Below are 16,579 nucleotides of genomic sequence, written 5' to 3' on the forward strand. Positions count from 1 at the left end.
ATGTTTATTTTTCTGGTCGAAAAAGAAACTTATGAATTACAAAAGTCCCATCATAGATGACATAGCTCTTTTCTTTGTATATGTACATCGTTATACTTGAATGCATTCATCATTCCTAAATAATTATAACGCCGTAGTTAAAAGATTAAAAAAGAAACAATATGTCATTAGGATTGCAGAATACTGTATAACTTGTTTTGAAATATTTATTGGAAACTCTGATATTTTTAATGAATTGGTAATTAATTCAAAATAAGTAGGCAAATACCCGAGAAACAATGTTATTTATTAATTACATGACATAACATTAATTACAGAACAAAGCCATAAATGCAATATAGAAATACATAAAGCAATATCAAACTTCCTCGACAATTCTAAAATTAATATTTAGTTACATCCTTATAACATTATAAACTACCCAAACATAATCTGGTGTTCATTTCCAATGAATATTTTTTGGTTTACACATAGATGAAGAGCAAAAAGCTACCTAAAATAATCTTGGAAATACTACAATGAATAATACAAAGAAAAACTCTTGTAAAACATTCCATCAGCATTTATAAATCTCAGACGAATACGGTACTTTGGTTATTAAATTTTAAAATTAAAATTATTGCTTTTAACAGATAATCGTTTTGAGAAATCATAGATTATAAGATAATGCAAACCGTTGCTTGAATCGTCTTAAAATAATCTAAAGTGAAATAAATTGCAAATGAGTTTTCACTTCAAAGTGGACTAAGGAGTTCTTTGATGAATCAAAGAATGGCTTAAAATAAAAACACATATATAATGATTATAGAAACTATTTTATTTGAGAAAAAAACATTGTGCTTTACAGGAAAATATACATGCAATTTGGATTACTTAAAATTTTGAAAATAACTCACTCTTTAAATATAAGAAAAAGACAGATGTTTTCTCAATAAGAATTGTTTTGTTTCAGTTATATGATCAAGAAAAGGTATAAAAATTGAATAAAATCTTGACATAATTTGCTTGTATTACGTATATATTAATACCAAGATTTTATTCAATTTTTATATAGGTCATGCAAAACCCATTTTCGAGCACTTCATTTTTAAATGACTGGTCGAATAACAAAACCAAGGAGGATTACACAGCAGCATGCATTTAAAATATTTAATTCGTTAATATTTATTTAGCAACGATGTGCTTTCTCTAGCATATGAAGTAAACAACATTAAACATAATTTAAACTATTTAAATTAAGGGGATATTAAATCCCACATTGTTTTAAAACCGAATAAGAAACTCAGAAATTGGAATCAGAGAGTTTAATGCCGAATATTGTAAACTATAAAAATATCGGCGAATACTAGCGTGAGCTAATGCAAGTAGTCCTACTGTGTAGTAAAATACAACTACAAAATGGCAACTCGTTGCAAAAGTGAGTAAAGTTCTGATCGCTATTCTTTGGTATTTTCCATAACATTATGGAAAAACACACTTCCTAGGAAATGTATGCTGTTATTACATTATGGTGGGAGGTCACTACCCAGACCGGTTTAAATTCGATTTAAAGACCATAATTTAAATTCGAAAATGAAATAAAATTAATGTTATCAATCACCTGTGATTAAAAACTTTCCCATAAATTTCAGGGGTTTTTACAGTGAACTAGTAAATGCTTTTCAGATAAACTGATAATGAAAATTTTTATCGATATTGTATAAAACAGAATTTTTTGCACTACAACTATAGCTGATTAAAATTTATTAGAAGGAAATTATTTTTCAAGTAATCAACCATCCCACTAGTAAAAAAGTGACATTATTTAAGTGTGACTCATTTTGGCACTAGTTTCACAAAAAAATTATCTCATTCGTGTAAATTAACGAATACGCTTTCAAATGTACTGCTGAGTACGAAGATGCTTTACCTCATCTTTCACAAGAGAATGGTTTTTCTTGAGTATGAACTAAGAAATGTCGTTTTAAGTTACCTTTATGTTTAAATGTTTTGCTGCAAATTTCACAAGAAAATGGTTTCTGCTGAGTGTGCACAAGGGAATGTGCTTTCAAGTCATATAATCTGAAAAACCCTTTGCTACAAGTTTCACAGCTGAATTGTTTAATCCCAGTGTGCACTAATGAATGATATTTTAAATTAGAATGTATGCGAAATGTTTTGCCACAAATTTCACAAGAAAATGGTTTATCTGCAATGTGAACTAGGGAATGTGTTTTTAAGTTAGAACGCTTGGAAAACGCTTTGCCACAAGTGTCACAAGAGAATGGTTTCTCTCCAGTGTGAACCAGTGAATGAGTTTTTAATTGGGATCGGGAGAAAAATGTTTTGCCACAAGTAGCACAAGAGAACGGCTTCTCACGAGTGTGAACTAATAAATGGATTTTCAAATTGCTTGATTTTGGAAATGCTTTGCCACAGAGAATGCAAGAAAATCGTTTTTCCTGAGTGTGAACTAGTGAATGACTTTTCAACTCAGGTCGTGTGGAAAATTCTTTACCACAAGTTTCACAAGAGAATGGTTTGTTCCCAGTATGAGAGAGTAAATGTGTTTTCAAGTTAGAATGCGTGTTAAAGGCTTTTCCACAAATTTCGCAAGAGAATGGTTTCTCTCCGGTGTGAACGAGTGTATGTCTTTTCAAGTTAGAATGCAACGAAAACGCTTTACCACAAGTTCCACAAGAGAATGGTTTTTCTCCAGTGTGAACTAGGAGATGTGTTTTCAAGTTAGAATGCCTTGAAAATTCTTTACCACAAGTTTCACAAGAGAATGGTTTGTCTCCAGTGTGAACTAGCGAATGTGTTTTCAAGTGAGATCGCATGTAAAATGCTTTGCCACAAGTTTCACAAGAGAATGGTTTCTTTCCAGTGTGAGTTAATGAATGAGTTTCTAAATGAAATCGCCTGGAAAACGCTTTGCCACAAGTTTCACAAGATAATGGTTTCTTTTCTTTATGAGCTAGCGAGTGAACTTTTAATTGAGATCGCGTGGAAAACGCTTTGCTATAAATTTGTTTCATTTTAGTATTCACTAAGAAATTACTTTTCAGGTGATCAAATTTCGAAAATGTCTAACATCGTTTCATAAGAAAATTGTTTCATCTTATCAAAAGTTTCGCAAGACTGTGGTTACTTTTAGAAACATGCTTCAGAATGAAATGTTTCAAATGAGTGGAAATTTGGGAAAATTTAATTTTTTTTTAACTTTCCTGGCTACAAGGCCTGATTACAATTATATTCACACATATTTTATTACTTAGTTCTTCGGGTTCTGGGAACTAATTCTGGGACGATATCTATACTTGTCCTGATTTATCGACATGCGAAGTTTCTTCTTGGCATCTTGAGTCAAATTATTTGCAGTTTATTTTTTCCTAAAAAAAAAAAAAAAAAAAAAAAAATGCACGTTATATAAACGTTTGTAATATGCAAAAATCACCCATAATAAAATTAACTCGTAAAGTTATTTCTTCGAAGTTTAAACATACAATATGATGCGTGTCAAAAATTACGTTATTCCTCTTTTCATACTACGTTTACAGTAATTTTGTGTTCGTATGAAGCATTCGAATAAGGCATTTACGATTTTAATAAGCATGGGTGAAATTTTCTTACTTGATACATATTTTCATTTAATATATTAAAAATTAATATTTAATATTAATTATTACTTAACAGAAACGTTATTAAATAATTTTTTCAAGGAAAGTAGCGATAGCATTCCTCACCACACAGATCATCTTGACTGGAAGACAATTTCAAGCAGTGAGAACCCTACGGGTTTTGGTATCCCAATGCAATTTTAAATAGAGTATTTCTTTTTTTACTTTTTAAATGTACTTACAATTTAATTATAAAATCAAAACATATATTATATGTAAAATTATATACTTTGAAAAATTCATATTAACCTCCCAACTGGCCAGGATTATACTCCTACGTGGAGTATGATCTGTATACGATACTTGCTATCTGTTGAAGAAAAAAAAGAGTAACAAATGCTATTTGGCCGTCATGTCCAATAGAAGATGCAATAATCTTTAACACACTGAAGAGAACACTTAAGCAGATTATCTCGTGATAGTAACTGCGTCTTACTTTCCTATAAGAAGAAATGCAATTCCTTGTTTTATGCTGGGTAAATGGGCTTGGTTATATTTGATAGAATAAAAATATAGAAATTTTTATTTTCTCCTTTTATTGTACAATTTTAAGTGCCAGGACAAAATAAGAAATCCTTAAATACCTTCTCTTAAATACTGCACTCCCTTGGAGAACCAATATCGCTTTTAATTTTTTGCGCTAATTTTTAGTCGCTTAGTCGGACAATATATTGTGCTGGGGAGGGAGCGAGTTCGGGACTGATAGGCCGATTCTCCTTGAATTCTGATGACTCGAAAAGGGTGTTCCTCCCCCCCTCCTGGCGGAAAATTAAATTAATGTGCAATCTTCCATCAGAAAGATCCTGAAGACGGATCCCGAGCTACCTGAACCTATATACCCAGTATCTTGGGATGATGTATGCCTCAAAACTCACCAATGGCAAGGCTGCAGGAGTGGATGGTATTCTCTCCAAGTTTCTAAAACATCTGGGTCAACAAGGCCAAACATGGCTGGCCACCCATTTCTCAAAAATTATGACTGTGAAACTACAAATCTGTGGAGGAAAGCCAAAAAAATTGGCAAGCCCAAACCAGGAAAAGATCCAAATTATGTAAAAAATCTATGGCCTATCTCCTTGCTTTGTTCCACCTTTAAGCTCTTTGAAAGAATTCTCCTTAAAAGAATTTCACCACTCATCGAAAGAGCACTTTCAATTGAACAAGTGGGCTTCAGACCAGGAAAAATGTCTTGGTCCTGACAACACAGATTGAAGCAAGCTTCCAGAAGAAACTTAAATCCAGAGCCACTTTCATTGACCCAACATCAGCTTATGATATAGTCTGGATCAGGGGCCTCCTCCTAAAGCTAGGAAATATTATAAGGTGTAAAAAAAAACTTTCCAGCTTTTTGAATCTATTCTCTCCAACAGAAAGATCCAGGTCCATATTGGTGGAAACAAGAGCAGGCCCAGATTCCTTCACAATAGTCTACCACAGGGCTCTGTGTTATCCCTTTACTCTTTAACATCTACATGTATGACTTACCACATACCAGCTGAAGCAAGTATATGTACGTTGATGACCTGGCAATCCTACATCAGTCTACCTCCTTTGCCACCGTGGAATCAACCTTGAACACAGAGCTGAACATCCTGGAAGAGTACTTCAAGCAGTGGTATTCGAAGCCAAATCCAACAAAAAACTGTGTCCACAGTATTTCACCAGAGGAAAACCAACACCTCAACCTTTCTTTCTGTGGAAAAATGGTAAAACATGAGCCTCACCCGAAATACCTGGGAGTGAGCCTGGACAGAAGCCTAACCTATAAAAGGCACATCACCAACTTATCCAACAAAATTAAAACGAGAAACAATATCATTTCAAAGCTTGCTTTAACAACATGTGGTTGTGGTGCAGAAATCTTAAGGTTGTCTGCATTAGCCCTCGCATTCTCTGCAGCAGAATGTTGTGCCTCTGTCTGGGAAAGAAGTGCACACACCAACATTATAGACACCCAGATAAACTCTACCATGTGCACAGTTAGCCGGGCAGTGAGAAGCACTCCTCTCAGGCTGCCTATCCTATCTAATATGCTCCACCAAACATACAGAGAAGACAAGCCTGGATTAAAGAATTTAATAAAGCAATGAGCAACTCACTCCTGCCCATGCACCGGACTCTCATAAATCCACTAGTCTTTGCCTAGTTAATCATAATGGAAGTAGACCATGTGCTGATAAAAAAAAATAAAAATAAAGGATCGAAAAAAGATAGAGGAAGATTGAAATATAGTTGAATCAATATGTGATAGCTTTAAAATATCAAAATACAAAATCTGGCAAGTACCATATCAGTTTAGCATGAAATACAACAATATTGCCCTTACACCACTTCAGCATATGTATCAGGAAATAATGATATTATGTCTTTCTTGAAGATAAACTTATACGTTGGTTATACATGATTTTAAATTTTTCAGGAAATGACAGCATATACTAGAATATTAATAAAAAAACTTTAATCAATACCTTCCTATATTTCAGCTGCATTGCCATCTTCAGGGATAAAACTATGATATGTGCACATAGGCACTAACACTGAGAAAATCAGGCTGAAGAATGGCAACTGGTCAGTCCTACAGTTTTAAAGATTACCCCTAGTGGGCTATATTGGGTTGTCTTGGCAGATGGGCTGATGTTCTTAGTATGCGAGCTTCCCAAATTTGGAGCAGACTCATGCACCCAAATTTGTTGAGGTTTGAGAAGTTTTTAAAGCTGAGGCTGATTCCAGGAATAATCTTTCATATTTATATTTGCTGTGGTGTAGTCAAGTGGCTTTCTATCAGCATATTCTGTGGTGGGTGTCCAAGTGCATGGTCAGCAACTCCTGAGTGGTTGTATTGGTGAAACCAGATGTAGTCTTAGTGTTCAGATATCCTGTTTATCTGTCCTGCCTGTAGTAAGACAGTTTAGAATTGCAAGGGACCTGGTATACTCCGGGTAAGTTTAGAGGAAGTGGCTGGTCTTTGGTAGAGCAGATAAAGAATGCCAATTTCTTATATGGTTTGTAACAGGTAGACAGGTCGTATTTTCTTAGGATTTTTGTTAGCTTTAACAAAAATCCTACATACCCCTGATATAAGGAATGGTCATAGATTTAGTATCATCTCTGTTATGAAGGGGGGGGGGGGAATAAATAGTTTAATATTTTTTGGATATTTTGGGAGTTGTAGCCATTGGCTAAGAAGGTGTTAAGGATATTAAGTTCCGTAGTTAGGACACTGTTATCTGAACAGATTAATTTTGCCCTGTTCCAGTGGTTAAATTTAGCCAGGGCCATGCCTCTGAAATTTTTTGTTTCGTGACTTTTCTCCCTTTACGGTATTTATGCCTAAATTATTGTGTTATTATTCAACAATTGTTTTGAATGTGTATATAAAGTCAATATCAACAGGCGATTCACAAGCAAACATTATTGTAGCAGAATTTCGACAGACATGTAGCGATATTTTGTCATTTCTGGTTGGCAACAGTCAGTCAGTAACCAACAACATATTAGCAGTTGTTTATCAGAGCTTGTGATTGTGAGAAGTACAAAGAAAATCATGTATATTTCTTGTGTTTATGTAGGCCTACTATTTCAACTACGGATAAGTACATGGGTATACCTTCTTTAGACAGAAAAATAGCTCGGATAACAGTGATAATACAAAACGAGTTTGTAATGACAGTTCATGTGTAGTTTCTGAAGAGAAAGAAGTCTCTAATGAATACACAGAAACAGAGGATTCCCATCAATTGCAATGCGATAATATTAATAAGTTGAATGAAAGGAAAGATTTACCAACTTGCTAGACACTCGACCAGTGGATAGCATTCAAAAGTAAATACAATAATTTAAGTTAAGGGATATTACATCCAATATTGTTTCATAGCTGAATAAGAAACTCAACATAATATCCCTTAACTTAAATAATTTCACGTTGCCAAATTGAAGCCATTGGCTCTTCATACAATTAGTAATTTGTTACGACACCTTCTTGACAATTCTTATTGTAGGGTACGTAAGTTCTGTTTGCTACAAACTGGGTATTATCTAGGTCTACCTATTCACTGATGAGATCTCAATAAAGGTTGAAACTGGTCTGGGTAGTGACCTTCTCTCATAATGTAGAACAGTAATACAGCTCCTAGGAGCTGGGTTTCACATTATGGGTAAATACCAAGAACAGTGATCAGAGCTTGCTCCACCCTTACTATGAGTTGCCCCAGCGTTGCACTACCAGGTATTTGTTCATGCTTGGACTCGCCGAACTTTATATAGTTTCTATATAAAGTTCGGCATGAAACTCTTTGAGTTTCTTATTCGGCTATGAAACAATATGGGATGTAATATCCCTTAACTTAAATAATTTCACGTCGCCGAATTGAAGCCTTTGGCTCTTCATATAATTGGTAAATACAATTGTTATTTTGCAAGGACAGAGGTTTGGGGGTGTATAACATGTGCAGAAGTACATACCCTAAGCACAAGTTCTTCACATCAACGGACTCACTTAGCATGAGAGTGGATAAATGGAGTAATACATATTAAAGGGGGAAAGGTCTAAACAATGCCAACAAAAGCAACTCAGAAAGAAAATTTACTAACATAGAGATACCAAATCTCACTAAAAGTGCAGAAGCAATTATTAGGAGTAAAAGTGAGAATTCATTGCGACACATTGTAGAAGAACAGAACTCTTTAGCTCACAAAATCAAGTGTCGTGTTTCGCACTGTGTGTCATATTACAAAATATAATTGTCCTTTTGTAGATCATCCAAAATTAATTGATCTTCAGATTCTTAATGGGCTAGCTGTGGGGCATGCTTTATATAGCAATGTGACATGCACTGAGATAGTGAATCATATTAGAACACAAAACTGCAGACAGCATTATAACCCATAGAAACACAATTTCTACTATTCTGGATGAAAGTACATCCATATCTAACCAGACTGTTCTGATAGTGGTACATACAGGATGTAATAAATGGTGGTGATATTACAACACTATTCATTGATTTAATTAAATTAGAAAGCACCAAAGCAATGGATTAAGAACTCACTTATGAAGTGTCTTGAAAAGCATGATCCGAAAAAAAGAAATCCTGCAGGAAATTCTAATTGGATTATGTACGGATGGGGCCTCAGTTATGCTAGGGAAACAAGCAGGTTTGTCAACATTGATGAAAGAAGATTTTCCAACAATTTAACATGGTACGGTATAAATCATCGCTTGAAACTTGCTGTGCAGGATTGAATGAAAAATGTGACGACAACAAATCATTTTGCGGTGTTTCTTGATAAGGTATATTCAACTTTTAGTGTGTCTCCAAAGAACTTACATGAACTAAGGAAATGTGCAGAATAGTTGTTTTGCCATCTCACCAAAGTGGGAAAGATGTTGTCAACTCTCTGGGTTGCATCAAGTTTTCAGGCTGTGAATTCTATTTAAAATAAGTATGCATCATTGCACGGTTTCTTTACACATGCAGCTCATGATGGAAATCGAGATGGTAAAGAAAGAACAAAATTTCAAGGGCTAGCCGTAAACCTGAAGAAACATACTTCATAAACAATTTAGGAATAATGATGGATGCATTATCTGAGCTTTCTATCCTTTCAGCATCTTTGCAAAAACAAACTGTGATGTTACCTAGAGCAAACTAACTCCTGAACAGAACAAGAGAAGTGTTTGAAAGTCGCAAAGAGAGAGAGAGAGAGGAGGTATTTACTGGAGGAAAGTTAGAAAGCTATAGTAGCAAATCAATTCAAAGAAGTTCCCTTGAAAGTATTTGGGGGTAGGAACAACACAATGGAAATAAATAAAGGACAATTTTATGTGAGTATAATCACAAATTTGACAAGTCGGTGCATGAGAAATAAGGACACAAAGTACTCAGAAATAATGAAAGTAGTTTTACCTGAGCATTGGCTGGATGATATTGCTATGGACTATGGTGAAGAAGAATCGAAAGATCTGTGTGATTTATTTTCCTGTGTTATCGTGAGGCCATTCAATCTTACAGGAATTTTAAGCACAGTGGAGGTGAGTTATCAGATGCCATGAAGAAACTACTGAAGTGTGTTGAAGCAATAACAGTGAGCAATGCAGAGTGCAAGCATGGGTTCAGCATTATGAACAATATTGTGCCACCAATAAGAAATGCACCCATGGTTGAAAATGTCTCATCTTTGCTGACAGTGAATAGTTGTGGTCCAATTTCCCAGTGGGATCCTCTTCAATATGTTAAACACTGGATGTTCCAAGAAAGAAACAATGTCCTTGCTTATTGTAAAAAGAGACTTGATGCAGAGACAGACAAATCAAAGAAAGCTTTGTGGAAACTATTGTAGACCTCCTGCAACTACTAACTTAGGGTAAGCTCCTATATTTTTGTGCACTTTCCTGTACATTATATTTCCTATATATAACTAGTGAAAACTAGTTATATTTCAAATTTAATTTACTGATATGAGTAAATGCACATGTTTGTCTAAGTTTATCTTTAAAAGTACAATATTATTTTACAGCATATTCATTCAAATATTAATATTGATAAGACAATAATTGTTCAAAGGTTCTACAGTCTAAATAAGTTAAATCAGAAATTTACTAAGGAATTTGAGTTATTTATTTCATCATTATTGTATTTCCATTTTTTTTTCTTTTCTGCATTCACATAACAAGCTGAATAATATTTCCGAAATATTTATTAAAATATAATTTAATTTATATTCTTAACTACGTTGTTTAATTCCTTAAGTGTTTTAATAAAGCTGAATAGGTCTACTGTTTTTTCACTGCTCATATAACTTAATGTTATCTTAAATTGAATTATCTTTTAATATGTCAGAAGTATTATATTAATTTGTAATTTTGTATTTGTATCTGTATTTAATGTTTCTGGTGGTCTGGAAAAGAACATCTGATGGTTTTAACTCTGGCAGAATAAATAAATAAATAAAATTTTAAAAATTGTTGCAACAATTTTGCAATAGCTTAACATTTATGATCCTTACTTTAAGGGACCCAGAGCTTATTCGTTTAGAATTTAACCACTGTCCTGTTCAATAGGGTATTAGAATCCCATATTGTTGTGATTGGGGGGGGGGGGGGGAGACTGTAGGTGAATGTGTCTACCTGTATGGGTTGATTTTCTGTAAACAGAGAAAGCCAGGAATCCATCAGGCTGATGTGTAATCAGAGTGCCTAGGAAAGGGAGACGTTGTTTTCTTTTTCTAAGGTGAACTGGATAATGGGTGTTAACTGTTTAAGTGTGTTAAGAAGTTATGGAGTGAATCCAAACCATGTGGCCAAATAGTGAGCACATCATCCACGTAGTATAGCCAAACAATGGGGTTTTGTGGGGCTGAGTTTAAGGCTTTTTGTTCAAAGGTCTCTATAAAGATGTTGGTCAGGGGGTGGAGAACCCATTGTTGTCCCCTCTAGGGAAAATTCTGTGTTTGCAGGGAAAATTCTGTTTGTAGAATTTTCCCCTGCAAAACAAAACAGCCTGAGTTCATGGTGAACTGAAATAAGGCTGAGATAAGGAAGGAAATTTGGCTTGGATGAGATCTAAGGTATCTTTGAGTGGGACGTTGGTGAATAAGGAGGAGACATCAAAACTGACTATTATACTACAAAGAGATAGAGGGGACAGCAATGGGTTCACCACTCTCTCCACCCTCTTTATGGAGACCTTTGAAGAAAAAGCCTCAAACTCAGCCCCCACATAAACTCACTGTTTGACTACACTATGTGGATGATGTGTTTACTATTTGGCCGCATGGCTTGGATACAATCCACAACTTCTTAGCACCCTTAAACTACACAACTCAGGGAAAAAAAATGTGATCAAGGCTATATACACTCTTTCAAACAATAATACCATTTAGAGTTACCAACAGGTGGCAGAGTGACGAATGGAGATTGCTTGCCTTGCTACTGTTTTTTGAGAAGACAGCATGGAAATTCTGTTGACCCTCAAACAACACAGGGATTACAGGCGCTGAGCCCCGAGTTGTTCGAAAATCCGCTTATAACTTTTAGATTCCCAAAAACTTAACTATTAACAGGTTACTGATGACAGGAAATCTTACCAATAACATAAACAGTCGATTAACACATATTTATATGGTATGCATGTATTATATACCATATTCTCACAATAAAATAAGCTAGAGAAAAGAAAATCATAAGGAGGTGAAAATATAATGATTGCTTTATTGTAACGTATTATAATCGATAGGAAGGCTTCATCTAGTTTACACACTAATGATTAAATCGTTATATTTTATTTCATGCTAATTTATTAATTTAACTAATTAATAAGTTAATTTTGTGCAGTTATGATTTAATACTGCATCCTTACGTTTGTTTATATTTCTCCAACTGCAAATGGCCAATTAGAGTCTGTTTCTGTGTGTAAGTTTTGATAAATTGTAACTTTTCATAATAGATTTGTTCATCTTTTATAGAAACAAACGATAAAAGACTAATATCATCATCATCATGCGTATCAACGATTTAGGCCTAGCATGGCCTGTTCCAGCCTTAAAAGTCATCGTTGAATCGTTTAAGAGGACGTCCTGGTTTTCTTTTTCCTAATGGCTTGTACTTTAAGGCTTGTTTTGGTAATCTTTCTGTTTTCATTCTTTGAACGTGTTCCATCCATTTATGTTTATATTTTTTAATTTTTTCTATTACTGGTTCTTGGTTTAATTCTTTCATAATTTCTTCGTTTCTTTTGTGATCAAATAGGGTATACTTTGCAGTTTTTCTCATAAACTTCATTTCTGCTGTTATTAATCTTTGTTTGTCTTTTTGTTTTATTGTCCAGATTTCGCTTCCATACATTAAGACTGGTAGGGCTAATGTATTATACTTTTAGTCTGGTTTGTTTTTGAACTAGGTTTGGTTTAAATATAGAGTTAATTACACCTGTCATTTTTAAATATTTTGCAATTTTTATGTTTATATCTTTTTCATTTTCATATGTGATCATACATCCTAGATAGTTAAATGAATTCACCTGTTCTAAGATCTTGTTATCTATTACTATTTTAGTTCTTGCTGGATCTTGTCCTTTAAAGGCCATAGTTTTTGATTTTTCTGTTGATATTATCATACCATAATCTTTGGCTATCTCATTGAGATCTAAAATAGCTTTCTGTAAGTTATATTCAGAATTTGTAATTATTATTTGGTTGTCGGCAAAAGGGAGTGTTTAAGTTTACTGTAGGAGAAAGTTTAATTACTTGATGTAAATTTTTATTCCATTTTATTATTATTTCATTTAATTAGATATTAAAAAGTGTTGCTGAGAGGGGACATCCCTGTTGGCCCCCTTGGCTTATCTCTCTCATATACGATAGCTCGTGATTTAATCTTATTTGTATTTGATTATTTTCATATATACTTGTGATAGCTTTTGGGATATTATTTGGTATTTGTCTTTCTTTTAATATGTTAAATAATATGTTTCTTTTAACTTTGTCAAATGCTTTTTCAAAGTAAATAAATGCAATATGTGTTTCTAAATTTTATTTTCTTCTTTTCTCTATTATTAATTTTAGGCAAAAGGCCAGGTATATACACGATCGTCCTTTTCTAAATCCATTGTGTACTTCTAAAATGAAGTTTTCGGAATATTTCATTAGTTTGTTATTTAAGATTCTGCTATATATTTTGTAACAGGAATTTAGTATACTGATATCTCTATAGTTTTTAGGGTCATCTCTATTACCTTTTTTAAAGATAGGAATCACAATTGCTTTTTTCCATTCTATTCGGGGGGATACCAGCTGAATAAATTTTATTTAAAAATAATAAGTCTTTCTTGAATCTTGTTTCTGCATATTTATATAGTTCTGAACCTAGCTTATCTTCTCCAGGTGATTTTCCGTTTCTTGTTTCTTTCAGGCTGATTTCTAATTCTTCTTTAGTGATTTCCTTTTCATTTTCGTTAATTGTTTGTCAGTTGTCTTTTTTAAAATATTTGTCTGTCTGCAATTCTGTGTAGTAATTTAGAAATTCTTCTAATTTCAATTCGGTGTTTAACTTTATGCATTTTATTTTTTGCAATTTATCTGCATTTAAGTGTTTCAAAATCTTATATACATTGGGTCTTATTTTATATAAATCATGTTCTAAATTAGAAACAAATTTGTTCTATGATTCTCTATGTTTTTTTTCTGACTTCTCTTTTAGCTATGGTTCTTATTCTTTAATATTCTATTTCATCTTCTAATCTTTTACTGCTTAACCATTTGTGATAGGCTTTTTTCTTTTTGATTATTTCTTTGATTGTATCATCCAAGATCTTCAGTTTTTTCCTTTTCTTGAATTTTTTGGTCTTTCCTAAGCTTTTTTGCTGCATTTAGTATCGTTTTTATATTAAGCCATTTTATTTCTATTTCTTCATTTTGTTTTATTTTATCTACATATTGGTTAATTGTTTGTTCATATAGCCATTGTACATTTGTGTCATTCAATAGTCTAGTTTTATAAACAAATGTTTCAAATTTTCTTTCTGTTCTTGTTACTTGTAGAGATTTAGGTGGTAATCTTAATTTTATTTTAACAAGGAAGTGGTCACTGCTTATTTCATATCCCTGTGAACTCTAACATCTAGTGAAAATTTTGATTTATTTTCATTTAATATAAAATAATCTCATATTGATTTCTATCCTCTTGCTGCCCAAGTATATTTATGTATGTTTTTATGTTTATAGAAGGAATTCATTATTTTTAGTTTATTATAAACTACAAACTCAATCAATTTTTTACATTTCTGTTTAGAGTATGTTCTCCATGTATTCCTATATTATTATTAATTTTCGTGTTTCCAATTCTTGTATTTAAGTCTCCTGCTAAAATTACGTAATCATTTTTATTTATTATATTATATATGTTTTGTAGCTGATTATAAAAATCAATATTATCCTGTTCTCTTCCTTCTTCTGGGGCATGTAAACCAATTATTGTTAAATAGCCTCTTTTTATTTTTATTCTAGCTTCTATTATTCTTTCATTCCATAATTTATAATGTTTTAATTGTTTTGAAAGGGAGTTATGAATCCAAATCATGACTCCTGCTTGTGTTCTTTGGTCTCTGTTGACTCCACTGTATATCACATTAAAGCTTTCGGTTCTCATAGTTCCTATTAATTTCTTTTTTGTTTCAGTGATTACTGCTATTTTAAAATTCATTTCATTTAATAGTTTGTCTAATTCTATTTCTTTATATGCTATTCCTCTTACATTCCAGTTTGCTATTTGTATTATATTTTGTCGTTTCCATTTTTGTTTTACCTTTTCCATTCCAGGGTCGTTTTCCATTTTTGTTTTACCTTTTCCATTCCAGGGTCGTTTTCCATAGATTCAATCAGATTATCTTTTTCTGTCAGCTTACAAGTAGAATTATGTTCTCCACGTCAGGGGACTAGCCTGACGATGAAATAGTTCAGTGGTAGGGCTGCTACCTTAAGGCTTCTGAACTAGCCTTCTTCCGAATTTAAACCCATAGGAGGAATAGGGTATATTGAAGGGGGAAAAGGGTAGATTATAAAAGAATTACAGTAAGGTTTATAGCGTGGGCATAGTTGTAAGGCTAGAAATGAAAAGACCCCATGGCCCTCAAGTACTCTAATAGCATAAGGGTCATAAAATAAGAAGAGTTGGCTGATAAGGCCTTATAGGAAAGATTAAAGTAAGCGGATCTTCCTCAAAGTAGAAGAAGAAGAGGATAGATCCAGCTAGGGGCCCATGGGAGTGCCACTTCCTTTACAATCAAGTTGATTGCCCCTTATGGCCCTGTTGGTCCACGAGTCCTTATTCAGTATATTCGGACTACCCCACCATATACACACACACACACACACACACACATGGTGAGTTCCCTATCCGCCACCCAAGGGATGCACTCTCTGGGGTTTACAGGGTCCCCCCACCCGAGAGAAAAGACTAGTATCTACTACTTATATTTTAAGTCTAAGAAAAAGACTAGTATCTACTTATATTTTATGCATTCATGATACCTAACTTTTTATTTTTTTTCGATATTTCTAGGCTATGCGGTTCGTGTGCAAGTTTTTAAATTGTCCGAAATCTCCAAAATTTTCCCATATATTTATTCAAAAAAAAAAAAAAAAAAGCACAGCAGTCGCCCAGACTTCTATGTTAAAAAACAGACCGTTGAAAAGGAAAGAGTCCCTTCTAAAAAATGGATTAATTCAAAAACAGGATTATTCGTATTTCCAGTTGGTTGGCTGTGACATTCCAAAGGTAAGGGATTGTGTGTCATGCAATTTTGAAATTTTCCAAATGTGACATTTCTCGTCAAGTCATACCAAATGGGGGTAAGTCTCTCACAGAGCATTCTCTTGTTTTGGGTACATATTAGGCTTAACATCGACGGTTAAATAAGCAAGGAGCTTCCGATATTCATCCGTTGGCGGCGCGGCGAAACAGGAAGCACACAAAACTGCCTACTTACCGCACGTGTTGAGCCAGCTTTAGACTTGACAAGGAAGATCAGCTCTTCCTCTCCTCTTCATGTCGTTCTCATGAAAACGAAACTACCACTATCATACAGAAGGGAGCTGTGTTGCATCGTTACATTCCAACCGATAAGGTAATTGTTAAAGTACAACACACGCGCGCTCAACACTAACACAACCTATCCACTATAGAAGAGCCAAGCAGTCTGTAAAACAGCTCGCATCGTGGCGCTGTAGTCGTTCCTCTCTCTAGTAAGTATAGAGAGAGGGACAACAGCTCAACAGCGTTAGACTGTTACTAAGCGGTGGGCGTTTGAGATTTTCGATTTATTCCGCGAGAAAACGGGGATCATGTTGCTGGTCACGTGATATAAGCTGAACCGCTAATATCCCAGAAAAAGTCAGCTACCGAAGAGAAAACCCGGAAAAAACTA

The 16,579-nt window shown here is 33.9% G+C and overlaps 1 protein-coding gene across 1 annotated transcript; it reads right to left on the reverse strand.

Moving 5' to 3' along the window:
* Positions 1–267: 267 nt before the first annotated feature.
* On the reverse strand, positions 268–16,578 carry LOC150098503 (uncharacterized). The gene is made up of 2 exons (XM_090404983.1): positions 16,142–16,578; positions 268–3,371 (listed from the first exon to the last, which is right to left on the reverse strand). Exon 2 carries the CDS (start codon positions 3,015–3,017, stop codon positions 1,911–1,913), a length of 1,107 nt encoding a protein of 368 aa, XP_090261109.1. The 5' UTR covers positions 3,018–3,371; positions 16,142–16,578; the 3' UTR covers positions 268–1,910.
* Between the last annotated feature and the right edge of the window lies 1 nt (position 16,579).

This window comes from Typopeltis vanoorti, chromosome 15, assembly GCF_054136105.1.
Source record: "Typopeltis vanoorti isolate ZY-2024b chromosome 15, IOZ_Tvanoo_1.0, whole genome shotgun sequence".
In the NCBI taxonomy this organism is placed as follows: Eukaryota; Metazoa; Arthropoda; class Arachnida; order Uropygi; family Thelyphonidae; genus Typopeltis; species Typopeltis vanoorti.